This window comes from Polypterus senegalus, chromosome 16 (assembly GCF_016835505.1).
Source record: "Polypterus senegalus isolate Bchr_013 chromosome 16, ASM1683550v1, whole genome shotgun sequence".
Classification (NCBI taxonomy): domain Eukaryota; kingdom Metazoa; phylum Chordata; class Cladistia; order Polypteriformes; family Polypteridae; genus Polypterus; species Polypterus senegalus.
Window position 1 is genome coordinate 100,002,499 of NC_053169.1, and position 24,948 is coordinate 100,027,446.

The 24,948-nt window shown below is 43.8% G+C and overlaps 1 protein-coding gene across 3 annotated transcripts in view; it reads right to left on the reverse strand.

Annotated features, from left to right (window-relative positions):
• Positions 1–24,948, reverse strand: part of pak5 (p21 protein (Cdc42/Rac)-activated kinase 5) — a 151,594-nt gene that overhangs the window by 109,071 nt on the left and 17,575 nt on the right. Inside the window, exon 1 of one of the 3 annotated variants that reach the window (XM_039738557.1) lies at positions 9,078–9,444. The exons of the other annotated variants lie outside the window; for them this stretch is intronic. Coding sequence (XP_039594491.1) covers positions 9,078–9,102 — 25 coding nt within the window. The 5' untranslated portion in view covers positions 9,103–9,444. Of the gene's footprint in view, positions 1–9,077; positions 9,445–24,948 lie in introns of those variants that run through there. 3 annotated transcript variants of the gene reach the window in all.

Consider the following 24,948-nt stretch of genomic DNA (forward strand, 5'->3'; position numbering starts at 1 on the left):
TAAAAAAAAATCTGTAAAAAGTTTTTTTTTTTTAAGAAATAAAGCCAAAAAATCAGATTCTAACAATTCAATATCATGAATTCATTGACCTGTATAAGCTCTAAAATATCTGTAAAAAGTTTATTTTTTTAAGAGATAAAGAAAAACAAATAGGAATTTGTACCGGAATCAGCCAGTTCAGTAACAATTTGATGATCGATTGAAAAAACCCTGATTGGCACGTCCCTAGAATGGTCTCCTCTCGTTTGTCCAATGTCATATGTTCTTCAAAGTCTGACCTCGCTCCTGAGGCCTTGAGCCTCCTGTTTTCCTAGGATCAGGCCTGCCTTGGGGTGGGATTAGTCTGGTGGGCTATTTTGAAGGCCTCATCCCTTTGTTCTTTTACGCTGCCAGAAGGAGTGGTGCTCTGTTTTGGAAATGTTGTATTACTTGTGTGTATAAAAATAATTTTCAAATAAAAAATGAAAGTTGCTAGGATATTTTTGGCTTCACCAACAAAAAAGACACGGCTACGATTGATTTTTGTTTATAAAGTGGCAGTGGCTGGCCATGATTTCCTCTCTTTGCCCTCTTTGGAGGCCACATCAATAGCAGAAATGATGGGTGACGGAGCGACCTCTGTGCCTGCTCTCTGACTCAGGAGGAGGGCAGCCACGGAGCTGGAAAGTCTTTGAATGGAAGTGCCGGCCTGAAGTCCGTATTTCTTCATCAGTACTCCATCTCTGTTTGGATGAAAGACCTTCATGTAAATGTGACCTCATTTTTAAGATCTGTTCCCCTGAGGCCGCCGCTCTAGTAGGTTTTGCTTTTTAATATTAATTTCTCCTGACAGGACTAAAAGTAGGAGACAGCTTGTTCATGGATCCGTCTGTAAACATGTTTTGCATATTCTGATGAGACGTGAGATGCCAGGGTCAGCCACAGTGACACTTTACAATGACATTCCACCATTAGGATGACAGTCACACAGCCATTCAGGTTATAACAGAAGGCTGTCTGGGTTCATTTATTAGCCAATTACTGCTATAAAGCATTGCTTTATTTAAATTTATATCTGTTTTGGAACCTTAATATTTTGTTTTTGTCACCTTATGCTGTTCTTTTAATTTTATTTTTTTATTAGTATTTTATTTGTATGTCTGTAGCTTTTTTTTACTCTAGTTTAGTAAATTTCTCATGGGACTTTGCATTTTTCTGATTAGGTTTCAAAACCTGACAAATTTAATTTCACTTTCACTTTTGAGATGCATTCACATATAATGAGGAGAGCACCTACTGCAATAGTCATGTATGTCTGTCTGTCTGTCTGTCTGTCTGTCTGTCTGTCTGTCTGTCTTCAGGAAACCGCTTGGTGCCCAGTGGGCTAATTATGGTAATATAAACTACCTTAAGAGTGGCAAAACACATGGAAATATGTGTGATTCTGTTGCAGCAAAGTTTAAGAAAGAACATTTTAATAAAAAGTACTAGTCGTTTTATATATATATATATATATATATTAATACAAGGTGAGTCAAAATTATGTTAACATTTGAATGGCAGAAACCATTTATTCATAGAGCATACTTTATATGTGGAAGATGATCTATAGGAATGTCTCAGCCTGTTTGCCATCACGTTCAACACACAAAAACCAACGAGCAGCAGTGCCATTGAAAGGTTGGACACACATTTTGCGGGGAACAGATGATCCCACAGTCCGTATTCTGTCCTTCAGGTCATTGATATCATGAACCTTCCTGCTATCCACGCGCTCCTTCACCATACCCCATAATCAGAAATCACAGGGTATCAAATCAGGGGAGTTTGCAGGCCATGGAAACGGTCCACCACAACCTATCCATCCACCCGGAAAGGTGTGGTCGAGATAAAAAGAATCCATTCGTGTCAATATAATTTTGACTCACCCTGTATGTGTATATATATATATATATATTTTTTTTTTGGGCGGCACGATGGAAGTAAGGAGACTTGGGTTCGCTTCCCGGGTACTCCCTGCATGGAGTTTGCATGTTCTTCCCGTGCCTGCGTGGGTTTCCTCCCACAGTCCAAAGACATGCAGGTTTGGTGCATTGGTGAATTTAAATTGTCTCTAGTGTGTGGGTGTGTGTGTGTGCCCGGGGTTTGTTTCCTGCCTTGTGCCCGGTGTTGGCTAGGAGTGACTCCAGCAGACCCCCGTGACCCTGTGGTTAGGATATAGTGGGTTGGATAATGGATGGATATATATATATATATATATATATATATATATATATATATATATATAGACATAATACATACACACACACGCACTAGCCATATTACCTGTTCAAAAGTAGATACTAGTAGAAATTTACAAATATTTCATATGTCTTGCCCTACACGCTCCTTCAGTGCCTTTCCTCGTATCTGTGTGCGTCTAAACTTCTCTTCACTGGCATTCCTTCTGTCACGTACATTCCCATAAAACCTGCTCCTCAGACACACACACACACACACAGAGAGAGACCTTAGTGTGTTATTATATAGTAAATAGTCAGACATGTGTGAGCACAGGATATTTTCTAGCCTCTTTTGAGAATGTTGTGTGTACCCCCGGCCAAGGCAGGACGCACTTGCTGACTCCTTCTCTCTGTTCACCTCTAGACATGGCGGAAAACCACTAGAAAAGCACTGATGATATTTCCTGCTCAAGCGTGGAAGCCTGTCCTCTCCCACCACTGCTCATATGTAAAGACAAGACAACCTAGAAGTTGGGGTTGATTTGAAAACCTGTGTCTGTGACAGACGTTACTCTACGGCAGAAGCACCTGAATTCGGCCACAAACCCTAACAGTACGCACTACTTTTTTCTATTCCATCAAAATTGTTTTTTGTATTTCCAGCCATTAAAAGGGGATTGTCATGAAGAATCCTCACATCTTTATCTTGTCCTCATGTCTTATTTTACTATATATATATATGAGTGGGTTTGTGTATGGATATAAATATACTGTATAATTCAGTGTTTCTCCACTACTGGGTCACGGGCTGAAGCTGGTGGGTCGTGAGTTGTTATTATTTATAATGGTAGTGGGTCACAGTGGGTCATGAAGTGAGTTGTGGTCGGCAAATGTTCTTGATCCCCGACTCCACTCTACCCAAATCTCTCAAAGTTACTTGCAAGGGAACAAGTGGGCCGTGTGACATCAGAAAGTTTGAGAAACACCGCAGTATGACACACACTGAGACACCTGAACATGCAGCTTGTCATCACAAGTACAACACAATTTAAAATTATCATCAAAAAGGCAAAGAGACCACCGCAAATGTAGGTAAGTGCTTGAGAAATCATAACAAGGAACAACTTTACTTTCAGAAGAGACAGAGAAAGGCCTTCTTGTCAATTAAACAATAAAACAATCCAATTTAATAAAGCCAAAAATACCATTAAGCAATTAAGTAAACCAATTAGCCATTCCGCTTATTTACCTGAATATCTGAACTCTCCACCAGCTGCCCAGCCCTGCCCTGCCCTGCCCTGGCCTGGCTGTCTGTCAACATGTGTCACGTATGATGTCTTCATTCTGCCCGACATTTGACAATTTAAACAAACCCATTTTTGGATGTGAGCTGTTCTGGAGGGTCCACTTCTTAACTAATAAACGAGCATGCGTTGACCAGACTGGCCTTCATGTTTCCGTCCCTCCATCAGCGTCATTAGCGTCGGCCTGACGTCAACTGCTTTAGGACTCATGGGGGTCCTTTATCAACAGGTGGCCTTTTCATTCTTACAGTTATCCTTAGGAAATATTTCTCGTAAGTGTCTCACTCTGTTTTTATTAGACTTGGAGTGACGTTATTACCAATACACTTATTTTTTTTTATTCTTCTTCCATTAGTATTAAGCTATTTTGAACAGGGTTTAAAAAATGAAAAATTAAGCAAATAATGTAAAAACATTTCTTGTGAATGTGACAATAACTAATGATATGAGAGTATGAATAATTAAATATTTCATGAGTTAAGGGCTGCATTTACAGATGCATTTATAAAACGTTGCATGTATTTAAATATGAAAATATGGATACACTAAAAATACAAGAAAAAGAAAACCCTCTGATTTCTAAAACCAGGCGTATGCACATTTCTTACCCAAATTACTCCTGGGGTGCTGTGCATTGGCTGACCCTGCACTCTGACCTCCAACGGTCTAATCGGGGATTAACGAAGTACTGTATATACAAAAAAAAAAAGAATTCCTGCTTATAAATCTCAGTCATCTCATAAATGTGTGCGCATGAACTCACCTCGAATGCCGTCCTGAAACATCCTTATATGGAGTATGCTAATCAGCCGCGTACAAATGCAATCACGATGTTGCACATCATTGGCTGATAGAGCAGCCTCCCACTTGACACATCAAGACCCCGCCCCCTGGCTGTGCTCTGTAATTCAGCAGGCGCAATCGTTAGAGGGCCTCTCAGCATCTAAGTAGGTAACTGCTATTATATTGAAACATTGCTGTTGCAATGAATAGCACAGGCCATATGAAACACCAAGCATCCACCCAGTTACCTTGTCAACATGCCAACCATCAGGTACAGCACCATCAGGCCTGCCAAAGCTTCACTGCCTCAAAATAAATGAATCACAGGGTCACAAATAAATGAAGCACAGTGTTGACCCAGGCCACTTAGCCATGACGTTTGTCAGCCTCATCGTGCTATCACAGATGACTTGTGCATCAATGGAATGTCTCAGTTTGCCATTGAGAATTCACATAAACTGAATGGCTTTTCTACATCACCTATGGTCATGAGCTATGGGTAGTGACCGAAAGAACGAGATCGCGAATACAAGCAGCTGAAATGAGTTTCCTCCGCAGGGTGTCTGGGCTTTCCCTTAAAGATAGGGTGAGAAGCTCAGTCATCCGGGAGGAGCTCAGAGTAGAGCCGCTGCTCCTCTGCATCGAGAGGAGTCAGATGAGGTGGCTCGGGCATCTGATCAGGATGCCTCCTGGACGCCTCCCTGGTGAGGTGTTCCGGCACGCCCAACCGGGAGGAGGCCCGGGAAGACCCAGGACACGCTGGAGGGACTACGCCTCCGGCTGGCCTGGGAACGCCTTTGGGATTCTCCCGAAGAGCTGGAAGAAGTGGCCGGGAGAGGGAAGTCTGGGCCTCTCTGCTTAAGCTGCTGCCCCGCGACCCGACCTCGGATAAGCGGAAGAAGATGGATGGATGGATGGATGGATGCATGGCTTTGGACTGTGGGAGGAAACCTGCACACTTGGAGATAACCTACACATGCAAACTCCACGCTGGGAGAACCCGAAATACGAACCCCGGTCTCCTTACTGTGAGGCAGCAGTGCTACCACCGCCCTGTGAACACCTGTGTGACAAAATACGCACATGTACAGTATATATATATATATATATATATATATATATATATATATATATATATATGAATATAAAAATATATATATATATATAATGAACACATATATACAGTATATATCTATACAGATCTACATCTATACAGGGCTTTGAAGCTCAACCCTGTAGGGGCCCGTGGTCACTGCCAGGGGGCGCCCAGATGCCTTGGGAGCCCTGGACCTCGTACACTTCTGTCACACCCGGAAGTGCCAGGGGGAAGACGAGCAGGGACACCCGGAGTGCTTCCGGGGACACAGCCAGCACTTCCGCCACACTGGGGCGTGTCGGTGGGAGATTGCCGGAAACACACCTGGAGCACATCCGGGTGCTTATAAAAAGGGTCCGCCTCCCTTCATGAGCAGACTTGAGTCCAGTGGAAGATGGACGAGGTCTGGGAGGAGGCAAAGAGGTGGCCTGGAGAGCGAAGCAAGGCAAGAGTGTGAGGCCTGGACTTTGGGATGAAGTGGGTTGTGTGCACTTTATTAATTGTAAATATTAGTGTAAATAAATGTGTGGTGGTGCTTTGCAACATGTCTACCTGTCTGTGTCAGGGGCTCGTTCCACAATATATACACATCTGCGGTGGTCTGGCGCCCTGCCCGGGGTTTGTTTCCTGCCCTGTGCCTTGCATTGGCTGGGATTGGCTCAAGCAGACCCCCGTGACCCTGTAGTTAGGATATAGTGGGTTGGATAATGGATGGATATATATATACATATACATACCTGTGCACACATATACAGTATATTAAGTATATAACTTAACCAATTTTAAACCAATTGTAATTTATCCTCGTCTGTAATTGTCTCAATTTCATTATGTCAGTAATGCTAATAATAGCAAACTTAACTTGATTGCTTAAATATTTTGGATGTTTCATAAATTAACAAGATGCATAGCCAGCAAAAATAAAAAACAAAACTAACAATTCCTTAGTAGTACACTAGCAACTGTCAGAAGAAGATGGCAGAAGGTGGAGAGCATGTGCAGATAGCACACGTTGTCACACCAACCACACGATGAACCCCCTGGATTGGCGGTGCAGTGGGTGACACCTCAGCCCCACGCTGGCACAGTCTGCTATTTAAAGTAAAAACATAAGAAATGTGAAGTGATTGGTGAAGCAGCATTAAAAGCCATCCAGCTGTCCATAATCAATCCAGGAGTACTGGACGGGCATCAAATGGCAGAAATTCACCCACAGGTCAGGGTAACCAGTCCATTATAGGGCCCACTCACTCATTCTGGAGACCTGCTTTGAGTCCCAAATTAACACACACACACTTTAGGGCTGCAGAAGTAAAAACAGAGTACTTTGAGAAAAGCCCACAGAGACGTGCAGGCAGCACCCTCAGAGTCCACCGGGGGGGAGATCAGAAAGTAAAAAACTTGTGCTGATGAATTCATCTCCCTCATTCTTAGCCCAGGGATCCTTTCAGATCCACATAACTCCACATCAGTCACCTCGGATCTCTCCTATTTTTGGCCCTTGTCACTTCAGCTGGCTCCTCTCTGCTGACACGTAAGGTCGAGCACATCAGCTGAGGATTGTTGCACAATGCGGTTTCCGCGAGGACAAGAGATGAAGGAGGCTTGATTTCCAGCTGGAGACGACTTGTTCATCTGTACAAATTCTGACCTGCGTAAGCAGTTAGTCTGCAAGAGTAGAGAGCCTGCGTCGACGCCATCAGGAGCGGGAGCAAGACACGAAAATGGGACGACTCACATCAGGGCATATTAGAAACATTAAATGACCTGGAGGACCTTTAAAATCCAGCCACATGAAGAATTACCTAAGTAATGTGTGACATTATTGATTAAAATCATAATCAATATAACAGTCAGTCTTATGCATCTTTGAAGCAGTATGTTATACCTGCCTGAGCACTGAAGTGATCGCCAGTCAGTATTAATCATACCACAAAAGTAAATTCTGGAAGAAGGAAAAGTTTTACCATCGACAGTCTCCATCATGGTAGTAGAAACCAACCCTGAACAAAGCATCAGGGAAAAACTGGAGTAGCAAGTGAAAAACACAGAGAGCACAAAGAGAACATCCATACAGATGACAACAAGATGTGGAACCTGAGCCCAGGACAGAAGATGTGTGATGCTGCAGCACTAAGAACAGGAATACAGCTCCATACCATCTGTCCCTCTTGTAACTTGTCCATTAGCCAGTGCCCACCATCTAAGTTAGGGTCTAATCCTATGTAGACAGTGGTCTGTCTCGTGGCACACTTTCACTCATATGAGGCTAATTAACGTAATCACAAACAAACAACAAGGAGGTAAATGCATGAATGTGCCTCATGGTGCCCTGGGTAGTGGAGTAACGGTCTGGCAGCAACTGTGTGAGCAACACTGGAGCAGCACAAGGACCAGGCCTGGATCCTCTTCTCTTCACTCTGTACACATCAGACTAGAAATATAACAGCAGGTCAGGTCATTGCAGAAATTCTCAGGTGATTCCGCACTTATGGGGGTGTATTGATGAGGGGGATGAGACAATGGAGAGGAGTCAGGGGAAGAACGTGGAGAATTGTCTGCAACTCAACATCAACAAAACCAAGGAACTGGTTATTGGCTCGCACCACTCCAAAGAGCCTTTGTGTCCAGTCATTAGTCCTGGAGTGAACGTAGAAGTGGTCCACTTCTACAAGTACTAGGGGGTCCACATTAATGACAGGCTGGACAGCACTCGGAACACAGAGGAGCTCTATAAGAAGGAGACTTTGTTCCTTTAATGTTTGTAGTGACATCCTTCACATCCTCTACAGCTCTCTAATGGTCAGTGGGTTTTCTATTCTGTGGTGTACTGGGCTGGTCACATCACTTCAAGAGAGGCCCACCAAATCAATAAGCTCATTAAAAGGGCGGACTCAATTATGGGAATGATCACTGGACCTGCTGGAGGTCATAGAAGAGCAGAGAATGAAGATGAAACTGATTGCCATTATGAACAACGCTGCACGTCCTCCCTCTGACACACCAACACTAAGGACTTTTAGAAAACAAACATTTCAGCAGAAGAGTGTCAAGAAACGAGACTGGGGGGTCTTTAATACCAACAGTAATATGCTTGTATAGCACCTTACTGGGACTGGAAATGTCAAGTTAGAAGGTGATCACTCTTTTTAATTTTCAACCTTATTAGTCACTGTGGTATGATAGGCATTAATTGATAGATAGATAGATAGATAGATAGATAGATAGATAGATAGATAGATAGATAGATAGATAGATAGATAGATAGATAGATAGATAGATAGATAAATTTATAATAATTTATGATAAATACATAATGCTTTTCTATCTATCTATCTATCTATCTATCTATCTATCTATCTATCTATCTAATCCTGTAAACTACTCTATCTATCTATCTATCTATCTATCTATCTATCTATCTATCTATCTATCTATCTATCTATCTATCTATCTATCTATCTATCTAAAGACCTTCAAATCTCATTTAATCTAATGACTACAATATATTAACAGCACATCATCTCTCTGTCCATTCACCTCTTAACCAGCTTCTCCAGATGAGGGCCAATTGGTGCCAATGCCTATCACTGCTGGGTGAGGACATGCCCAGGTCATTCCTGAATAAATAAATAAAGGGCAACCTAATTAAAATTAACCCAATTTTTGAAATACAAATAATATTATTCTTACCTGAAAAATGCTGCATATTGTTCATTCAGTCAGATCTTTAGAATTTCGATTATTTCCTTTTCATTGCGATCAGAAGGGCAGCCCTCCCTCCATTCCAGCCTCCCTCCGGCTATCTGATGTCCGGCGTTGTTCTCAAATGCCTTGTCGTGTTTGCCCGTGCACAGTCTGATAACTTCCAATGCACATTAATCCCAAACTACAGACCTCAGCAAGTCGCGGCAGACAACATAAGCTTCCCATGTTGGATTTTTCTGCCAGGATGTAAAGGTATTTATTTTTTCCCAGGCCTCGCCTTGCCCAACTGGCACAAGCATTTTAGACAGCTAAAAAAAAATGGAAATTCACGCTCGGCTGTTAGGAAATAAATCAGCATGTGCCGGCTGTGAGCACACAGCCTCTTATCAAAGGGATGAATGAAAAGAGTACATCTGGCCTGATGCAGCAAATAGCAGAGGCCCGTGCGGCTGATTGGCATGACAGACGTGCGTTCTTCCCCGACAACGGCCGATCCGTCCGACTAAGTATAGCAGAAAGCAGGCCAGCTGCTTCTGTCACTACCAGTGCCAGCCTGCAAATGAGCGTCCCGAAAGCGTCCTCGAATTTCACCCTGCTGCACTTGTGCCTTTTCACTTTCTTGCCCCCCCGGCATCTTATTTTCACCTTGCTGCCCGAGGTTTTTCACGAGGTTAACTACCCAATCAATGGAAGCTAATTAGCGTGTTTAGTTTTTTTAACAGCTGCACTAATTTAAATCAATTGGCACTAAGCGCCTCACACCACTCATCACGCTGAATGACGTGATGTAACTGTTGGGTGTAAAAGAGAAGAGGATTATTCATCAAATTACGAAATGTGTAAAAGATGCCAGTCTAAATCACTTTAATGAAGTGGCCTCACATTTACATGACATTCATTTGGGTGACACCTTTTATCGAAGGCGACTTACAACAATCGAGAGTCAGGTTGCAGGCTACATTTGTTTTGTTTTGGAATGCAGGCAGGGGAAGCGACTTGGTGTCAGTAGTGGGATTGGAACCCACAACCTGAAGGGGTGAAGTCCCAAGTTTTAACCAGTTCACTGCAGCTGCAAGAAGCCGGGGTTCAGTTTGTAGCTCCACTTGTGTGAGCCCCTCGTGTTTATGATTTACAGTGGACCCAGAAAGTGTTTGGAGCCCTTCATTTTCTGCACTCTTTATTGTGTTATTAATTTAATTTGAAATAAATAAATCTGCCACGTGTGCCCATTAACCAACACTCAGTAGCCAAAAGCGACAATTTGTTTTCAGAAACGTTTTGCAAATTTACTAAAGATCAAAGCGTGAAATCTCTTGAGACCTTTAATCCAGTACTTTGTACAAACTGCCTTGGCAGTGCCCACAGGCCAGGGGGGTATCTTTGCCCCTTAGCAGACAGCTGATCATGCTTTCAATAAGGGTGGAGATTCAATCGTTTCGACGGGAGAAGGTCACTTTGATTAAAAGGCCTGTTGTCATCATAGACCCCTTAGACGTGAACCCAGAATGCCCTGATGGTAGATCCACCCCTGTGTCCTGTCACACATGTGAGCTTGGGGGGCAGCTGAAGGGGACTGAATGCGGGTAATTCCATGCCAGACCAGGATGTGGCGGAGTGTACTGATTCCTTCTCTCTTTTTCCACTGTATACCGATTACGGGAAATTCCGCCTGCACCCAATGACGTCACTTCTGGTTCCAGCCCCACAACCTTACGTCCGCTACTCTCCCTTCAAACCGCCATCTTTGCCCTCTCGAGTCAGTTCTGTGTTGGACTCAATTCTGTACACATACTGCATGTACTCTTTCTTCAACATTTTTGCAACCAGGGAAAATTACAGTATATGGGTGGCTGCCCCAAACCTTTTTGTGACTCTTTTGTGTCACCTTTGATAATGTCTGCCCATGAATCAACGCTCAGTAGCCTCAAAGTGTGAAATCTCACATTCCTTAGAAGTATCGAGACCCTTAATCCAGTACTTTGTACAAACTGCTTTGGCAGCGTCCCACAGGCCCCAGGGGTGTCTTTGCCCCTTACCTGACAGCTGATCATGCTTTCAATAAGGGTGGAGACTCAATCGTTTCATGGACGGGAGAGGGTCACTTTGGTGAAAAGGCCTGTGCTCATCATGGACCCCCTATAGTCGTGAACCCAGAATGCCCTGATGGTAGATCCACCCTTGCGTCCTTACGGAAATTCAGAAGGATATGGAGAGACGATGGCAGCTCCACACCGGTGATCTCCAGGCTTGGACTATTACTTCACAATCTGAAGTGAAGCTGTGAGGTTTAAGGACCAGCCCACCATACCATTAATCAGCGTGTCAGGTTAAGAAACTGTGAAACTAATCATCGTGTTAGACGTCGGGACTTAAAACCCTAACGGAAAAAATAATGAAATGGGTCCATCTTCACGCTCGGCGATGAAGAAGACTATTTATTTCTCAGTTGGAAACTAGATGCTTTCTCATGCTCGCTTCCCCTCGTATCTCTTCCTTAATTTACTTTTTTTTAATGAATTTACACTTTTAATTACCAGAGCTGCTCTATTAGCAGTTAAATCATTCAGTGGAATAACACCAGAGCTGATCAGTAACACAAGAAAGAAGTTAATTGCTTTTCTTCATAATTAAATTGAGTCTCATTTATTTTGCAGCTTGGAAGGATAATATTTGTGGCGACTGTAACAAGTTGTCTTGTTTTATTTATTTATTTTTTTTGTTTTACAGGTCAATTCACAGTGTAAATAAAAGAGACTTGACTAATTCCCAGGGTTGGGGACGTCATCGCTTAACTCCAGAGAAGACTATTTTTGGTTCACCAGACTTGAATGTGCTTCACATTCTGATATTTTTGCTGGATTCTTGTATTATGGTGGTATTTGTGGGAGGGGGACATTCAGTGAACTGTCTCCCCATTCCTAATGTGATAGTGGAACAATCTGGACGAGAAGAGACCACTCAGTCCACCAAAGCTCGCCAGTCCTGTCCACTTAATTTTCTTCAAAAATAACATCAAGTCGAGTTTTGAAGGTTCCTAAAGTCCAACTGTCCACAAAAACTACTTGGTCTCTTATTCCAAGTGCATATGGTTCCCAGTGTGAAGAAAAACTACCTAATGTTTCTGTGAAATTTAAACTTTCCAAGTTTCCAGCTGTGTTCCACTTAACTCTTCTGAAATAACATCAATTTGAGTTCTGAAGGTCCCTAAAGTCCTCCTGTCTGCCACCCTACCTGGTCATGTATTCCATGTCTCTGTGGTTCTCTGCGTGACCTTGGCCTTATTTGAGTAAGATAGCCCTCCCACAACTATGATGTATACCACAGTGCAAAAGGGCAGAGCTCTGGGGGTCTACAGCTAGACTCCACCTGCTTGGACCACCCATTGGAGTCAACTCCACCTACTTGGGCCACTCATTGGAGTCAACTCCACCTACTTAGGGCTCCAGGAGAACAGGCCATTGAGTCCAGCAAAGCCCACCAGTCCTATCCATGTAACTCTTCTAAAATAACATCGTCGAGTTCTGAAGGTCCCTAAAGTCCTCCTGTCTGCCACCCTACCTGGTCATGTATTCCATGTCTCTGTGGTTCTCTGCGTGACCTTGGCCTTATTTGAGTAAGATAGCCCTCCCACAACTATGATGTATACCACAGTGCAAAAGGGCAGAGCTCTGGGGGTCTACAGCTAGACTCCACCTGCTTGGACCACCCATTGGAGTTAACTCCACCTACTTGGAGCTCCAGGACAAGAGGCCATTCAGCCCAGCAAAGCCCACCAGTCCTATCCATGTAACTCTTCTAAAATAACATCAAGTCGAGTTCTGAAGGTCCCTAAAGTCCTCCTGTCTGCCACCCTACCTGGTCATGTATTCCATGTCTCTGTGGTTCTCTGCGTGACCTTGGCCTTATTTGAGTAAGATAGCCCTCCCACAACCATGATGTATACCACAGTGCAAAAGGGCAGAGCTCTGGGGGTCTACAGCTAGACTCCACCTGCTTGGACCACCCATTGGAGTCAACTCCACCTACTTGGGCCACTCATTGGAGTCAACTCCACCTACTTAGGGCTCCAGGAGAACAGGCCATTGAGTCCAGCAAAGCTCATCAGTCCTATCCATGTAACTCTTCTAAAATAACATCAAGTCGAGTTCTGAAGGTCCCTAAAGTCCTCCTGTCTACCACCCTACTAGGTCATGTATTCCTTGTGTTTGTGGGTCCCTGTGACAAGAACAACTTTGGTAACACTTTAGTTTAGCTACAGCAAAACGTATCGATTAGTCATTAACTCTTATGTAACAAGGCCTCAATAAACACTTCTTTGGATCTTCATAACACTTACAAAGGATCAGTCAATTGTTTCTTCATCTCCGCAATGTGCCCCACTTACAAAACCTCACTTTGGATGGTCTGAAGAGGCTCAACAGAGACTCTCGATGTGACATATTTACTACAAGACCTGGGAATCCATATTAACAATTCGTTTTACCAGCATGTCAATACCCCACCCTGCACAGAGATGGATAACCCATCTACTGATGCTCTACAATTGTTATGAAGACCCAAAGAAGCTTTTGTTAAGGTCTTGTTACAAAACATAAATGAGGAATAGATGTACTTTTTGAGTTACTAAAACTGTCTGTATGAAATTTAACCCCAACAATCCAGATGAGAACAGGCCATTCAGCCCAACGAAGCTCGCCAGTCCTGTCTGCTTAATTCCTCCAAAATAATGTGAAGTTGAGTTTTGAAGATCCCTAAAGTCCTACTGTCCACCACCCTACTTGGCCACTTACTCCATGTGTCTGTGATCCTCTGTGTGAAGAAAAACTTCCTAACCTTAACAAGTTTCCAACGGTGTCCCCGTGTTCCTGATAAACTCATTTTAATGTCACCATCTCAATCCACTGGACTAATCCCCTTCATCATTTCAAACACTCCAGTCAGGTCTCCTCTTAATTTCATTTTTCACAAACTTTAAAAGCTCAGCTCGTTCATCTTTCCTCATCACTCATCCCCTGTAATCCAGAATCAGCCCTGCTGCTCTTCTCTGGACTTTTTCTAGTGCTGCTATGTCCTTTTTCTAGCCTGGAGACCACAGGATTCCACCAGTGTGTTATAAGGTTTCAGCAGAACCTCCTGTGACTTGTACTCCACACATCAAGGCGCTATATAACCTGACGTTCTGTTAGGCTTCTTAATGGCTTCTGAAGACTGTCTGACAGTTGATATTGTTGAGTCCACTGTGACTCCTAAATCCTTCTCATGAGGTGGACTCTCAGTTTTTTGATCTTACAACTCATCCCATGCAGTCCCTTCATCAGCTGAGTTGTTCTTCTATGGACTTTGTCTACTTCCGCCTACGTCCTTTTTGCAGCCTGGGAACCAAAACTGCACACAGGACTCCAGATGAGGCCTCACCAGTGTGTTATAAAGTGGAGCAATTCTGAAGAAAAATTTTGCTCATAAAATATATTTGAAAAGTTCATACAATATGCATTTGGATCTGTAAATTGTCGAACGGGACAAGACTACATTCAGACTTTAGCTAATAGTGACCCATTAAATCCGATTTTAGGTTTGCCTATTCAAGCTCACTTTATAAACGGTCCATATACTGTAAGTGTGTACGGACCTCTACCCTAAATCTTAACCTCTTAACCTCTAACCCTAAAATCTTCTGATGTGTGCAGCAAGCTGCTGGAAGTGTTCTACCAGTCCATAGTAGCCAATGTGAAGTTCTGTGCTGCGGTCTCATGGGGAAGCGACACAAATTCAAAAGAAACGCAACAGCTGAACTAACTTATCAGGAAAGCCAACCCTGGACACACTGGAAACTGTTGTGGAAAAGAGGATGACGGCAGAATTGGATGCCATCATGAAAAGTCCACTCCATCCCCTTCAGGAGGCGCTCTCTCTCAGAGCACTTTTAGCCACGGCCTCATTCCACTGTGATGTGCTAAGAAGCGTCTCTGGGGGTCTTTTCTGCAAACTGTCATCAAGGAATTCAATTCTTCTACCCGATGTACTCATTAAGTTCATTTTTATTTATTTATTCATCGATCGATTGATTGATCGGCTGTTTTATTTGTCCTCTAAGTCCATATTTTTGTTTTTTATGATTCTATTGCTGTATGCATCTGAATTTCCCCCATGGGATTAATAACATTTATTTAATCTAATTTAATCAAATATAAAAGGCTTCTCAGACTGATGTGACCCCACGTTTTCCTATGTGGCCGCTGTGTCCAGCGGGGGGCGCACACTTCCGGTGAATGTGTTCTTTCATATTTTGAGCCTGTGTAAATACTCCTCTTTTAGTAACCATGATGGCAGACATATTAAGAGAAGGGAAACGCGGTACAAAGTAAAGGAAATATTTAACTTGCTGTAAAATGCAGTTTTCGTATCTACTTTACACGGCAGTATAACCACACGTACAAATACCGCCAAAGAGAAGCCATCGGATCAGTGCAATCGTCTTGTAGTTCTTTGGAGGTGTTTGTGACGACTGCAGTTCTATCATTTGATACGATGGTTCTTGGCACGGCTGAGGGCTTCTGGCTTGAGGCGTCCTGATAAGAAGGAAGTGCCCACACCTTTGGCATATTCGGTGACCAACGCCATGTATGGACTACGCTGCCCAAGACTCCGATAGGGTACATTTTGGCAAGAGGGCTGTCGGCTCTATTCACTTTCCTAATTCCACGGCATACCCAACCTCAGTTTACTTAGCCTGTAGCAGGCCAGGATCTGACCCGAGTGTGATGTGTCTGTGAGAAGAGTGTTAGATAAAATGAAGAATTGACTAAAATATCCATCCCTCCATTTTCTGATCCCACTAATCAGGGTGATAGGGAAGTTGCCTTGCTCTTGTCATCCATTTTTATGATCATTATTGCAAATATATAATAAGTAAGAAAACAATTAGATGGCAGAAAGAATTTAAACTAAGAGTCACTTCATCAAATAGATCTTGCGGTGGACTGTCACCCTGCCCAGTGTTGCCTGCAGCCTCACACCGTATTCTGGCATTTTGTGGCAGTCAATTCGATTATGCAAGCTTAAGCTCCTTATGTTGGGTTATATTATCAATATTTAAATGTATATTTTTGCCATACTTACAGTAATTATGTACAATTGTGCACATGCTGTACCATAGTGAAGGGTAAATCTGAAAATGTTGACGTAACCCCCTGGTTCACGTGAATGAACAAGAACAATGCATCTCGCCAAGCGCAAATTCATCTCAAAGCCACCCGGCACGCAGTAATAACGGAGCTATGTGCTTTAAATAATAGGCCTATTCACTTCGGTAATGAGAACGTCTCCTGCAAAATTGCTGCTTCCGATAAAACCATACTGCCTTGACAGAAGAGAGCAACATTGTTTGGGAAAGATATGATTTATTTTCAATTTTCCAGGAAATATACCCCATTCAACTTAAAACAGGAGCTGATCGGTGCTCTTGAATAAATAGTTAAGTGAACTAAAAATATACTGATAGAGAAAAGAAGAGAAAAAAACACTCGCTCTCAGACTACAATTTCCAGGGTTACTGATGAAATAACAAATAAATAAAAAAAATGGGAACAGCTGTGGACACGAACAACAGACGCCTGTCAGCTGTTCAGTGTCTTGTGTGACCACCACTGCTGAACGTGGAGCCAATGAGCCTCTCAATCCACCCATTCCAGCTGGGGAAGGTGGTGGTCATTGGTAGGCACAGAGTCACAGCCCCAGAGAGTGCCGGTCGAAATCCATTTGGGGATCTGGGGAAGGTGGACGCTGCGCATGGGAAAGGTGCTATATAAAGAACAATGTATTATTATTATTATTATTATTATTATTATTATTATTTTGCCCCTCATTGTCCATATCAGGGAACTAGGCAGCACAAACTGCATCCCTTTGTGTATATCTCCTCACCTATGATCATGTGCTTTGAGTAATGATGGAAAGGACGAGCAGCCAAAATGAGCTTTCTCCACAGGGTGGCTGGGTTCTCCCACAGTGATAGGGTGAGGATCACCGAAATTTATGAAAGGCTAGGAATGGAGCCGCTGACCCTCAGCATCAAGAGGAGCCAGCTGAGGTGGTCTGGGCATCTGTGGAGGTTTTATAGGCACAACCATGGGAGAAGACCCCACGGAGGATTACATGTCCCAGTTAGGCCAGAGACGCCTTGCGATCCCACAGTATGAGTTGTCAAGTATTACTGGGGAAAGATTGTAAGAGCCTCACTATTGAGATTGAGATTATGTGGGACGACCAGGTCCTACATAAGTGGTGTAAAATGAATGAATGAATTTGTCAGGGTGGGTGTACATGTTAAGTTGGCTGGGATTGGCTCCAGCAGACCCCCATGACTCTGTAGTTTGGATATAGCGGGTTGGACAATGGATGGATATAAATATTTTGGATAGAAATATAAAGAACAAGCTGGTTAAGTTTGCAGATGATGCCAAGAGAGAAGGATTGGCAGATAATTGAGAATTCATTGAAACATCACAGAAGCACTTGGACAGCAGACAGGCTTGGGTAGATTTGTGGCCAATGAAATTTAACATCAGTATGAGTAAAGTAATGACACATAGGAAATGAAAAATTAAGAGTGGCCTCCCCTCGACTTTCAGATATGGGGATGGACATTTGAGGAGTAAACCGCAAGACGATGATTAGATTTTTATATTCTGTACATTAAAGAGCCATCAACAACAAATCAAATCAAATTAATAATATATAAACAATTATTATAAAAATAAAGTTGAATAAATTGCAGCTGCATGAATTAAAGATAAAGTACCACTTCCGGTTATCGGAAATAGCCCAAAAGTTGACAGAAATCTATGTTTTGTACGTAATGCTTGTATGTAATATTTGGGTGACCTAAATGAAAGTGTACTCAGGCTATCGTGTTTACACACACAGACACAAAGACATCCATCCATCCATTATCCAACCTGCTATATCCTAACAACAGGCTCACGGGGTCTGCTGGAGCCGATCCCAGCCAGCACAGGGTGCAAGGCAGGAAACAAACCCCGGTCAGGGTGCCAGCCCACAGCAGGGCACACACACACACACACACTAGGGACAATTTAGGATCGCCAATGCACCTAACCTGCGTGTCTTTGGACTGTGGAAGGAAACCCGCGCAGACACGAGGAGAACATGCAAAGTCCACGCAGGGAGGACCCGGGAAGCAAACCAAGGTTTCCTAACTGCAAGGCAGCGCAACCCACTGTGCCACTGTACCACCCCTATTTAGGACTTAGGGAGGTCTAAAACATCGACATTCATCAAAATCCCAAGGTTGAATTTTTGGATGATTACAAAACTTTCCCTATACTTCGTGTACGAGAAATTAAAAAGTGAAGTATAAATACACAATGGGAGGTCTGAAAATTGAAAGTCCACCTTATGAGAAGTTGTTGTGCACTCAACACAATCAACTGCCAGACAGTGTTCAGAATGTAAGGTTATATAGCGCCTTGACGTGTGGAGTACAAGTGCAAGGAGGTTCTGCTCAGGCTTTGTAACACACTGGTGAGGCCTCATCTGGAGTCCTGGGTGCAGTTTTGGTCTCCATAAAGACACAGCAGCACAAGAAAAAGTCCAGAGAAGAGCAACCAGGCTGATTCCAGGGCTACAGGGGATGAGTTATGAGAAAAGATGAAAAGAGCTGAGCCTTTAAAGGAGATGAAGAAGAGACCTGACTGAAGTGTCTAAAGTTATGAAGGGAATTAGTGCAGTGGATTGAGACGGTGACTTTAAATTGAGATCATCAAGAACACGGGGACACAGCTGGAAACTTGTTAAGGGGAAATTTCACAGAAACATTAGGAAGTTCTTTCCTTATACAGAGAACCACAGATGCTTGGAATAAGTGACATAGAACTGTGGTGGGCAGTAGGACTTGAGTGGGACACTCAAAACTCTACTTGCTGTTATTTTTGAAGAATTAAGTGGGTAAGACTGGTGAGCTTTGTTGGGCTGAGTGGCCTGTCCTCATCCAGATTGTTCGAATGTCCTAACTGATTACACGCTACTAATTTCGCCCCATTGACATGCACAGAACCTTTGGTGGGCAATGGCACAGTAAGCTTGCAGTGGTCCTAAACAGCATGAGATCACATCACAGCACATCAAATCAAAGATTTTTTTTCCACTACTGTATTAAGTGCTCTGCGGTGGGCTGGCGCCCTGCCCAGGATTGGTTCCTGCCTTGTGCCCTGTGTTGGCTGGGATTGGCTCCAGCAGACCCCCGTGACTCCTGTGTTCGGATTCAAGGGGTTGGAAAATGGATGGATGGCATTAAGTGCTAAATATTCAATAATCTGCTAGAAGTGGTCATCCATACCCTACACCCACAATTCTTTTTTGGTGCCATGCACTTTCAACAAGAAAGGTAAAAAACAGTCTGAATTAGCGTAAGTCGCCCTAATTCGGGGTGTTGATAAAATTTCCGACATGAGGTAGAAGAACATAATAACCAAGAACACTTGTATCAAATGTTTCAAATATGTGCTTCAATGTAAAATATTTAAAGTCTAGATAGACATTCATAAATTGTTCGCCTTCTGATGGAGGTCCATAGAGGGCTAGTAAAGGATGAAAAATCAAAAATAATATCACATTCACAACCACTGGCCTGAAATCATCTAAAGCGATAGCCCACCTGCTTATGTTTGAAATTTGTAATTCGTAACCTTCTGGGAGGGGCTTTCAGACATCTAGGACCACCGGTAAAGAATCAAATATAAAAAATATGATCATATATTCGAAATCACTTAAGATGATAGTCCACGTGGCAAAATCACCAATCCCCATTTTTTGTTTTGTGAAAAGGAGAAACTTTGACCCCTCGTATCCCATTAGGGGTCGGTAAATGTGGCCTGCTCAGCTTCAAGTTCTTCTGAGCATTTTTGCTAAAATCATCTGTTGGTACACTCTTTATCATAAAGGTGCTATTTGCTACACAAAAGTATGATCCCAAAATGCCCTAAATTGAGGGGTTTTCATCTGTTGATGGCTAAAAATAGGGGTGAACCCCAAGAAACTCAACATGTTTCATGACTAGACATCAAGATGAGTCAAGCGGTACATCACATTTGGGGGTTATCACACACCAGTAAGTCAAATTGAAGTGATTTCAAAATGTTCAAAAGTCATTCGTAGGAACACAAAAGCCGGGCCTCCAATTTGGGCCAGTGCAGGTCTGAAAGCCTGATCCTTGAGTTTGGGGTCTGGCCTGTTTTAGGGCAGCCTAGCAAGGTTCTGGTCTCAGAATTGTATAATGTGCCCTGAATTTTCATGTTCTCATCCTACAACATATGCCCGCCATAACGGGAGCTGCATAGGAGACAAAACTGGACATGAAGCCATTCTATCTGAACATCGTCTACATATTATGACAGACGGCTGGGGGCCTTGCCCAGTCGGGACTCCCTTCTGACGGAAGAACCAGGGGAGAGGACATCCATCCATCCATCCATTTTCTAACCCGCTGAATCCGAATACAGGGTCACGGGGGTCTGCTGGAGCCAATCCCAGCCAACACAGGGCACAAGGAAGGAACCAATCCTGGGCAGGGTGCCAACCCACCGCAGGGGGGAGGACATGGTCACAACAATACCTCCCCCAGGACACGAGAGGGCAAACCCCTTGGATTTCATCAGGGCCACAGGCTTGGAGATTGGAAGCTCAACCCTGCTGGGGCCCTTAGTTGCCTGGTCAGTTCCGGAGCCATAGACTGCAGCACTTCCGCCACACTCGGATGTGCGGCCAATGGATGATCCGGGTGCATCGGGAGTACTTCCGGGTGCCCATGTAGCACTTCCGCCACACCAGGAAGTGCTACTGGATGATCGTCATGCTCCCAGGTACGGTATAAAGGAGGACGCCAAACTCGGGAGGTGGAAGACAGAGCTTGCGGGAGAGGAGTAGATGCGGCAGAAGAAACGAGAGAAAAGAAAGAGAACGAAAGAAGGGACAGAGCAAAAGCGTTGTTTGCTACTGATTTTTGCATTGTGCTGAAGAGGCAACAAAAAGAGAAATTAAAGTGTGCGCTTTAGGACTTGTGTGTCTTGGTGTCTGTCTGTGTCGTGGGGCTCAACTACCACTATATACAATGGGATGCAAAAGTTTGGGCAACCTTGTTAATAGTCATTATTTTCCTGTATAAATCGTTGGTTGTTATGATAAAAAATGTCAGTTAAATCTATCATATAGGAGACACACACAGTGAGATTTGAGAAGTGAAATGAAGTTTATTGGATTTACAGAAAGTGTGCAATAATTGTTCAAACAAAATCAGGCAGGTGCATAAATTTGGGCACCGTTGTCATTTTATTGATTCCCAAACTTTTCGAACTAATTATTGGAACTCCAATTGGCTTGGTAAGCTCAGTGACCCCTGACCTACATACACAGGTGAATCCGAGTATTTAAGGGGGTCCATTGTAAGTTTCTCTGAAGAGTAGCAACATGGGGGTCACAAAACAACTCTCAAATGACCTGAAGACAAAGATTGTTCACCATCATGGTTTAGGGGAAGGATACAGAAAGCTGTCCCAGAGATTGAAGCTGTCTGTTTCCACAGTTAGGAACATATTGAGGAAATGGAAGACCACCGGCTCAGTTCAAGTTAAGGCTCGAAGTGGCAGACCAAGAAAGATTTCGAGAGACAGAAGCGACGAATGGTGAGAACAGTCAGAGTCAACCCACAGACCAGCACCAAAGACCTACAACATCATCTTGCAGCAGATGGAATCACTGTGCATCGTTCAACCATTGGGCGCACTTTACACAAGGAGATGCTGTATGCGAGAGTGATGAAGAGGAAGCACAAACAGAGCCGCTTGAGGTCTGCTCAAGCACATTTGGACAAGCCAGCTTCATTTTGGAATAAGGTGCTGTGGACTGATGAAACTAAAATGGAGTTATTTGGGCATAACAAGGGGCGTTATGCATGGAGGAAAAAGAACACAGCATTCCAAGAAAAACACCTGCTACCTACAGTAAAATATGGTGGTGGTTCCATCATGCTGTGGGGCTGTGTGGCCAGTGCAGGGAGTGGGAATCTTGTCAAAGTCGAGGGACGCATGGATTCCACTCAGTATCAGCAGATTCTGGAGACCAATGTCCAGGAATCAGTGACAAAGCTGAAGGTGCGCCGGGGCTGGATCTTTCAACAAGACAACAACCCGAAACACTGCTCAAAATCCACTAAGGCATTCAGATGGGAGGGAGAGGCTGCAGGCAGAGGGGAGGAGGAAGCGGGACCCTCAGGAGTAGGGAGCCAGGGTGGGCCCTCCTCACTCAAGCGCCAGCCTCCGTTCGAGTCGCTCTACCTCTCGCCACGTGTTGGAGCGTACGTTGCTTTGCTTCCGCCTAGCTAGCAATACCTGTTTTGTTCAGCATGGAAGCACAAGATATTCCCAGCTACTACTGGAAGTGGTTCCTTACAGACTGGAGACAGTGCTATTGCAATAAACAATGATGATTTGTCCACATCAGTTCAAGATTTGAACAAATTAATTACTGCAGTATACCCAGACACGCTTTTGATTCAAGATCGTCCCATTTCTTGGTTTGAGGAACGTTCTATCCTCGCTCCAAGAAACGACGCTGTTGATAGAATTAATCGGTTGGTGCTCAAATTATTTGACACGCTGTCTCGGACTTACACTTCAATAAATACTGTTTTAGAAGACAACAATTCAGTCCATTATCCTACAGAGTCTTTCAGTTCCATTAATCCTCCTGGCATGCCACCCCACAACTGTTTCACTACCACCTGGGCAGTGCCATGGGGGACAGCTAGTGATAAAATATTTTTGAAATTATTCAAATTCTTAATTCAGTTATGTCCATTTTAAACCCACATAATCCAACTTTTATAATTACATATCCCAGTGGCATCGGGTTCAAGACAGGTGGGACCAGCTTTGGATGAGAAGGTCACCTCAGGTTTGTTAATTAATTTAACTTGTGGGTCTTTCAGTTGTTTAAAAGATCGCTTCAGTGCAAATATAATTACAAATTCATTTCTAATGTTTCATTTTTTTTTTTTTGGTGTTTCTGTTCCAGGTGGCACAGCAGTGAGTGCTGCTACCTTATAGTTCAAGGTCTGCAGTCCTAAAGACCCGATTTCAAGGTCTTTTTGCCATAAAATGTGAAGTTCCTTAACAACAAGTGGTCCCATCTGTCCAGTTTGGTAGGAATCAATGAGTTGTAGCAGTGCTACTATTAGTTAAAACTACATCTCCCAGCAGTCCCTGCAGGGGCTGTTGGGGTCAAAGGGTTTTAAAAGGAGGGCAGGAGTCCACGGAGGGGGGAGTGTTTTTTGTTGTTGTATTTTGTGTTCCGTTTACCTGTGGGCTGCCATCTGTTAATTAAGCCGTATTTACTGTTTGCGTCCTGGATTGCATCGTTGTTGGGGTCTGGATCGTCTTCCATCTACCTGTGTGCTGAGGACTGACTGTGGATTCACAAGAAAAGGAGCGCTCCTGAACCGTCCATCCATCTTCTCCCTTACAGCGTCTACCGGTAGGACTGAGTTTTCATTCCCTTTCACTGTGCAGATCTCTGGACTCACTATCGTCATCTTTCATTTCATCCGCTGTTGTTTCCATGGACTTTGCAGTGTGGAGTTGTTTGTGTTTATAAGTTGTGACAGATAGGGGGCGCTATCGCTCCTTTGAACCCTTGACCAAGATGTCAGACAACGGGTAAAAGTCCAAATAGTTGACTTTTTATTATTGCACAGTGCAGAAAGCACTCTCCTTCCTACTATATTCATAAATCCCAATACTAATAAATAATAATCCTCCACTCCTAGACGCATTGCCACCCTTCCACCCAGCTCAGCTCGCCGTCTGGGGATTTCCCATAGTCCTTTATAGTCCCTGACCCGGAAGTGTTTCCCATCCTTCAGTCCACGATTCCTTATCACTTCCGGGTCAGATAAAAAGTCCTCTTCTTCATCCCGGAAGTACGTCATTTCTGATGTCACTTTGCCTATGATGCACTTCCAGGTTATAGGGCACATGTGACTCTCTGTGCCTACCTACAGCATCCTCTGTTGGCCCCTGGGGTATCCAGCAGGTTTGTAGGGGAAAACTCCATAGTCCATGATTCCCTGCTGGTGTCCGGTGCACCTCCATGCTGCAGGGAGAGCTCCATCTGGCGGCCTGGGGGTATTGGCCGGGATGACAAGCCGGCCATAGACCACAATGTTCAATGTAATATCACTGGACCGCTACAGATTATCATGGAGGAGGTGAATATCCTGTGATGGTTGCTTCTTGCCAATGACTGGTCCACCCACACCATCCCTTATATATCAGCAACTCCTACCACACCAACTGGAATGGCCAGTAATGAACCCACCTCTGACCATCACTGTGAGATGTCCATAACTGAAGAACAAGTAAGGAGACAACTGAGGATGCTACACACAGGGTCCAGATGAATTTGATCCTCGAGTTCTTAAGGCCTGTGCTGACCAACTTTGTGGTGCCCTCTGTCACTTGTTCAGTCTGTCCCTAAGGCTCCAGAAAGTGTCACTTCTAAGGAAAAAGAAACAAAATTGCTCCTGCCTCAGAGAAGGCAGGCGCCTCTTCAACTAATGACTACAGACCTGTAGCACTTATGTCTCACATCATGAAGACCTTTGAGAGGCTGGTCCTCGTCTATTGAGTCCTCTTGTGGTAGACCACCGGGACCCATTGCAGTTTGCCTAACAGACAAAGATTGGAGTGGAGGATTCAATTATTTGTCAAGGCTGGACAAAGCTGGCCATCCAGTCACCCCTGTTAAACGGTCAACTCAGAGACATTCAGGTGGACGAGCCTGT